Here is a 7500-nt window from a genome sequence, read left to right as displayed (position 1 = left end):
TCGTCTGTATGGTGCAAAAGGCAAGACAATGATGAATTCCCTCCGACAGAAGCTCTTCTCGTCCAAGAGGCTGAATGTACCTAACATCAGATCACCAACACCAATGGATGAAATTATTGCTCTGCATCTGAAATGTGCTCACCTGCAGGTGATGCTATGGAAAGCAGCCTATCAGATTCAACCACCGGTTGTGAATCTGAGTGATTACGGTTGGAAGATTTCTGCTGGTATCCCGTCTCCAGTCAGGTGGGAGTGGGACTGTTGGACGTCCTGAACTGATGAAGGTCGTTGCCAGCAGCTACAGCTCTGATGCACCACGTCGATAAAAAAAACTGTAGCTGTTCTTCAGCTGGATTATCATGCACAACTTCCTGCAAGGGTGAAGCAGACAACGACCTGTGCCAAAATGAACATACGATCAAGCCTGCAAATGAAGCAAAGACGAAGACAAAGACTGTGACGGAGTGGAGGTCGATGCATAAACTGTTCAGAGAATATGTGATTATCCTATCATATTCCTTGGCCACTTGAACATATAGTTAAACTTTAAAAGCACATTTATCTGTGGTTTAATAGCAAGGCTGTCACAATTTCTGTATATTTCCATCAAATAGCAGCCATCTTGGTGACCATCTTGAATATCTCAAATTGCCCAAGGGTACCAGGGTGGCATCAACCGGATTTCGAAAATATAGGGATAAATGAGACAGAAATCGTAGAAAAACGTTAGTCGGTTCAGAGTGCATGGTTGTCACTCGGGCAACCGGACAAATGGTGAAAATCACTTTTAAAATTTAAAAATTCTCCGATCCGGATTCGGATCTTCATCAAAATCGAATCAATTCTTCCTCGTCACACACCCAACCTGACCATCAAGTTTCGTTCAAATCCGTCTACAACTTTTTGAGATGGCCTGCTATATATCGTTTTTGGCCCCATTTCTCAATGGTGAAGAATTATTTTTTTTAAATACTAGTTTCCGGATCCAGACCCGGACCTTCACTAAAATCTAAACAATTCGTCCTTGTCGGACACTCAACCTGTCTAACAAATTTCGTCCGAATCCATCCACAACTTTTTGAAATATCTTGCTCACAGACAAACAAAGACACAAACAGACAGACAGTGGTGAAAACATAATTTCTGTCCACCTTCGGTGGCCGAGGTAATTAGAAAGATTCCAAAAAACAAAGAAAATTTTTTACATAATGATCCTCAAAATATAATTGAAATATAAATGAGAAAAGCATAAAGCATCGACTATTTAGTGTGGGCAAAGAGAGACACAATGAGACACAAACATGAAGAGAGTGTCAGAGAAAGACGGGAAAAACAAACACGGCTCGACAAAGTTAGACACGGGAAGAAATACAAAGTAACTGAAATGAAGACAAAAACAGGCAAAAAGAGAGGAGTGAAAAACATATTGATTTGGAGGTGTAAAGCCTACCTTTCTGTTCCACTCCTCACAGTCGCAGAGAAGGGAAGAGCATGGAAGCAGGAATGAAGTCAAAGGTGAAGAGGTGAAGAAAAGGGAGTGATAAGAAAATTGGGAGTGGGAAAGGAATGGAATGTGAGAAGATCATGATGAAAGAGAATTAGGTTGGAATGGGATGCATAAAGATTGAAACGGAAGAATGGCAGGAATGGGAGAAGAAGGGAGGGTCAGAGGGACAAAGAGAGGATATTGATTGATTGGTTGATGTGTAAAGACCCATTTGTCCATCGTACAATGCAAGATCTTGTCTATTAAAGATTCCCATAATATCAAAAATGTTCTTTCATACTTGTATCGTTTACAACAAAAGATGACTATACAGCAGTGCACAAATACAGTACATTAACACAATATAATCAAAAGACTGAGAAGTGAATAATTAAACAGGCAAAACGACTTGTGAACATGAAAATGCAAGATAATGAAAGCATTATTTTAAAACATTCTGCATACTGGCAGGAGTGATATTAGTTTTCAAACAGTCGATGTGTAATACCAAACGGATGTAGCTACAGTCAGGAAGAACATACATATGAACTCATTCTATTTGGTCTCACCAACTAACCCTAACCAATGGCTCACCAACTTTAGTCACATTTACTTTTGTCAAAACGATGAATAAAGATGGCAGCAGTGGTAAATAAAAGCTTAAGTAAGTATACTTTAAGCAAACAAGATTGTGCTAAAAATTAAACAGAGGGAGTAACTATGTTTAACTCGAGAGTTCATCGAACACATCACCCCACACAGTCTTGAGAAAAAAAGGACATGGACAGGGTCTGAGAGCAGCAAATTTGATTAGTCTAGACTCCAGACTCTAGATAATGTAAAATGATGTAATATTTTGTCCAATTACTGCTAAATGGAAGGGGTTTGAAAGTGCCAAAAAGGCGATTTGTGTTGTACAGTATTCAAGTATATAATTCAAATGAAATAAAATAAAGATTTTAAAAGTTGTAGAAAAAGATTTTTTCCCGGAAGTTTACCGCCGTTGATGCATCGTCTTTTTCACCCCTTTATGATGTCGCTATAAGCATCACGTTTCCTGTTGAGAATGATTTTTAATTTTGTTTGCCAGACAGGCAGACAGAGTAAATAAATTATCTCACTCCTCTCTGCGCATGTGTGATCAGGACGAATTCAGAACCAAAATACTGTTGAACTGCAGGTTTGTTTCCCGATTCATGTTCAAAATATAACATTCAATTGAAATGTAGTTGTTCCTCGATCATAAACTGCCATTTGTAGACAGACAGACGGACAAAGTGAACGAATTGCTCAACCAAGCTTTTCGTTTCATACGAGCAGGGCAAAATTCAAAAGGGGAGAGTAACTGCAACCAATTGTGGGATTATCTATGAGTATAAGGTGGAGTAACTGTGATTTACGCTGGCATAAACTTTGTTTTACAGCAGGAATATAAATAAAAGTAGCGAGTGATTGTCGGAACTCTGGCCAAGTTCCGCATTCCTGCTCTAAACCTTCAGGGGGCACTGCATCTGTGGCACAGCTGCACCCCCAGAAAATTATGCAACCCACAGCCATGTACTGCATTTGAAAGAAGAAAAGAATAAGGAAGTCTTTTTCTAAAAAGGACAATGAAGGGCATAATGATGAATCTGGTAGACTGAAGGCAGTGTGCTTCCAATAGTAATGATAACTCTTCCTTTGGGATTATTATGATTAAACAGCGGGAGATACTGGGACTTTTTGATGGGAATAACTCTGAATCACAGTAAGAGAAATGTGGCTCCACATGATGAGTAATTTTGATGTTCAGCAACAATGCATGATAAGGTATGACAAAAACAGCATCTAGCAGGAGTAAGTATCACTATCTCATGGAAGTATATTTGCAGAATAGTATGATTGACAGGAGGAAGATTAAACTCTTCAACGGGACAGTGGGGGGAACTATCTCTGTTTAATTGTGACTGAGAGTGGTTACAGAAAGTCCTCACAGAGGTAAGGAGGACAGATGTATGGAAGGATGGATGGTGGCCAGAGTCTGATAAAAATTTTGACCTTTGGGAAAAGGGCTTATAATTCTCGTAGAGCCTTCACAATAGTGGTGAGTGTGCTGCATGCATATGGAATAAGGAAACTGAAAGACAGAGGGCAAGCATGGGATTGCTAAAAGTTAAAGGATGTTTCACAAGAGGAGTCAGATGGTACCGAGTTCAACAAGCCTGTGTAGTTGACATGTAGGTGTACAGAAGGGTAAAGTTCTGGAGGATGGGGCTTTTGTACTGATGATGCCAGATCAAACCTAATTTCCTTGCGAGACGTGATCTCTCCATAAGCGAGCGTAATTCAAACAAATGTCAACTTTATCAGCCAGTCAATGTCATCTGTGGAAGCGAGGACCAAGCAGCTCATAGGCAAGAGTGTTACCAATGCCATGCATAAATGAAATTCCCAAAATCTCATCCTTGTCGATATCTGTTTTAAAGTACTGTACTTTAAACATCTCAAAATAGCAAATGGCTGCTTTTAAAACAAACTGTGGGATTTTGAACATCCACAAACAAGATGCAGACTGAACAGCCAGCTTTGTTTCACCATAACCCGAACCAATGACTCACCGAGGCCAACTGCTTACCTTCTGAGAACTGATTGGATCAGCCACATAAAGCTGATAAAATGTTGAAAGTATCCTTGAATTATTAATTTACATGGTCCTATCCATTATTCACTACACCTAAAATGTGGGGCATGGTTCCATTTGCCTGGACATATCCCTGCACATGCTTCCAGACAGACCACTCTTCAACAATGATGACTGCTTCTGACCCATGGTGAGTTGTTTGGACATGTTGTTTTTGTGATGATTGCCAACCCAGCTCATGTATCTCCACTCCTTAGTAAACTAACATCACAAATACCAAACGATTCTGTGAAAAAGATAATCGTGCACTTACTGAATTACGAATCTCATAATAACAGTCATTACATTGCTAACTATTCCGCTCAATCAATAAAAAGATCAAAACACAATACAAAACAATTTCAATTACTCTACCGGTCAAAAGTTTCAGAACACCCCAATTTTTCCAGTTTTTACTGAAATTTAAGCAGTTTAATGTTTCAATGTACTCTGCAATTAAAGCAAAGAACAAATAAACAATTGCAAATAAAAACGAAATCATGGAATCGTTTTGTTGAACAAAATTTAATCTAGATTTTTGACCAATCAAAGTAGCCACCTTTTGCAGATATAACAGCCAAACATACTCGTGGCATTCTGTCCACAATTGAAATCAAATATTGTTCGGAAAGTTCTTCCCAACACTGTTGCAGAAGTTCCCACAAATGTGTTGCACTTGAAGGTTGCTTTGCTGTCACCCTTCTGTCCAGCTCATCCCAAACCAGCTTAATGGAGTTTAAGTTTGGAGACTGTGCTGGGCATTCTATGATTTGAAGCCTACCGTCTTGTTCTTTTCTTCTCAGGTAGTTCTGATATAGCCTGGAGGTATGTTTTGGGTCGTTATCTTGCTGTAGGATGAACCCCTGACCAACTAGGTATAACCAGAGGGTATTGCATGGCGCTGCAAAATGCTGTGGTAGCCGTTTTGGTTCAGGATGCCAGTCACTCTGTGCAAGTCGCCAACTGTGGATCCAGCAAAAGAGCCCCAGATCATCACGCTTCCTCCTCCATGTTTGACAGTTGGTGTCACACACTGAGGAACCATACTTTCGCCTACTCGACGGTGTACGAAAACCCTGCGTGATGAACCGAAGATTTCAAATTTTGATTCATTGGTCCATAAGACCTTCTTCCAGTTTTTAGTAGTCCACTGGCCGTGCTTCATGGCCCAGGCAAGCCTTTTTTTCTTATTTTGACATCTTAGCAATGGCTTTCTTACTGCCACTCGACCTGTCAAACCTGCAGTTCGAAGTCTTCTCTTCACAGTTGAAACTGAGGCTTCCATATTTCGACCAGTGTTAAGCTGTGCTTGAAGCTGCTGTCCTGTGAGCTGCCTATCACGCAAGCAGTCGACTCTCAGAAACTTGTCTTCTGATTGTTTTGTGGCTTTGGGTCTGCCAGACCTCTTCCTGTCAGTTTCCCCCAGTTTCCAAGTGCCTTTTCATGGTGTAGGAAACTGTACTCACTGACACCTTGGCTTCTTTGCAATTTTTCCAAAGGAAAGACATACACTTTTAAGGGTTATAATGGTCTGTCTGTCTTCCTTTGTTAATTGTCTTTTTCTCACCATTATGACTTCCTGCAATATACTACTTCCTGCAGGGTAATATTGTCCAAATAATGCTTCAGAGGGTGTAGCAACACAGTCTGTTCCAACACTGCTTTGTACAGACAGAGGGTTTGTAACTAATCAACAAAAGTTGGGACACCTGTAGGAATTGTTTGCATCAACTTTCAAGGCTTAATTTACTTCCATTGCTGCAGAACAGCTGCAGTTGCTAACCCATTACTTGTTCCCTGAAAAGGGCCTTTTTAACAACTCTGAAATTTGCATTATTTTTCAGTTTTTGGTAACATAAACTTTTTTTTAACCTCTGGCAGTTTACTGCTTAGCTTTGTACCATTTCAGGTTATTCACTGGAATTGTACTGCTTAAATATCAGTAAAAACTGAAAAATGGGGGTGTTCTAAAACTTTTGAACGGTGGAGTATATTGTTGTGAAAATGACTGAGGGGTTAATGAGGAGTTTTGATATAACATGACTTTTGCAGATATGACCGCAGCACATGGAGGAGGAAGAAGAAGGGCCGATTCATCAGTTATCTCTTCATTAATGTTCGCATTAAGTGTTTTTAACCCCAATGAGCAGAGACCAGGATCGGATGTTGAGGCAGCCCCACTGTCATCCTCACCCTCATGTCCTTCTCTTTTTTCTCGGTGTTAACTCTCAAATCACCCCATTGTCGTTCCACACCATACAACTGCAAAATTAAAATGGCACGTCCATGTGTGCTGGTTGCTTAACCCCACACACACTCTGGTGAGATGGCACATGCAAAACTGTGTCCAAAGGGATACACAGTTAAGGGGTCTTCCCCTCTATAATTCCGAATGGAGGTTCAGCCAAAGCAGACTATTTTAACATTATTCTGTACTAATGAGTGAAACATGTCTGCAGCTATGCTAATTTCTCTGCTTGTGCCATTTTGAACCATTGCCCATAAGGTTTGATTCACATTGCAAAATGCCCCCTCAGCGTCACAGTTTCGCATGACAGCGATTTCACGGTGTTACTATCAGTCAGAGAATGGATTAATTTCATCTATCTATTCTAACCACTCACTCACTCACTCAAATCATTGTTTAGCATTTTCTCGGTGGGTTAAAGTTTATGTTTGGCATACTGACATAACTCTAAGCCAAGATTCCAGGGAAAAAAAATCACAAACATGTCCATAAACGAAAATATCCATCAACAGAAATCGGCCCATGGAACCTGGCTCCTACTCATGGAGCATCAGGGAGCATCATGTGACCAAGGTAAATGGCCTGCTTGCAGTGGACGACGAATCCGAAAGTTTATCATTAAGTCGGAAATTGAATCCAGACTGGACATATAATCGCTATCTTTCTAGCAGCTTATTACACAATTGTTACCAATTCAAATTCAATCAAACATCAAAAAAGGAAAGATGCTAACTTAACATGATAACTCGTATTGGCAATTTTCTTATCGACGTGGAACGTCGGAACAGCTGAAAGAATAAGACAATCGCTCTTTGTTTTCAACTTTGATTTATGAGCTCCGCCTTTTAACGTTTGTCTTTGACTTGTAACTCTGCTTCTTAGCATTGCCGAGCTACACGTAAAATATAAAAGTTTTCTTTTATAACTTTTGACCTTTTTGCTTTACAAACGATGATACCTGTGAACTGTCAAATGAAGAGCTCATTCTGATCATTTATTCTTGATTTACTTGATTTATTTAGCTGCTTGCGGAATGTAAGCACAATCCACTTCATCAAATGAAATGGATAAAGATTATTATGTGTGCACGTATGATGCACCTGAGTA

At 39.9% G+C, this 7500-nt stretch overlaps 1 protein-coding gene across 7 annotated transcripts in view; it reads right to left on the bottom strand.

Moving 5' to 3' along the window:
- Positions 1-7500, bottom strand: part of LOC147025274 (adhesion G protein-coupled receptor L2-like) — a 410056-nt gene that overhangs the window by 289465 nt on the left and 113091 nt on the right. For 5 of the 7 annotated variants that reach the window (XR_015059417.1, XR_015059418.1, XM_085886098.1 and 2 more), the window contains exon 4: positions 1451-1465. The exons of the other annotated variants lie outside the window; for them this stretch is intronic. Coding sequence is in view for 3 of the 5 variants with exons in the window: in XM_085886098.1 (XP_085742224.1) it covers positions 1451-1465 (15 nt within the window). In the remaining 2 variants the exon portion in view is untranslated. The remainder of the gene's footprint in view (positions 1-1450; positions 1466-7500) is intronic. 7 annotated transcript variants of the gene reach the window in all.

The sequence above is a fragment of the Eptatretus burgeri genome, chromosome 6 (assembly GCF_056783735.1).
Source record: "Eptatretus burgeri isolate ZD-2024b chromosome 6, Ebu_testis_v1, whole genome shotgun sequence".
Lineage (NCBI taxonomy): Eukaryota > Metazoa > Chordata > Myxini > Myxiniformes > Myxinidae > Eptatretus > Eptatretus burgeri.
The sequence above is the reverse complement of the archived record's forward strand: the minus strand, read 5'-3'. Positions and strand labels throughout refer to the sequence as shown.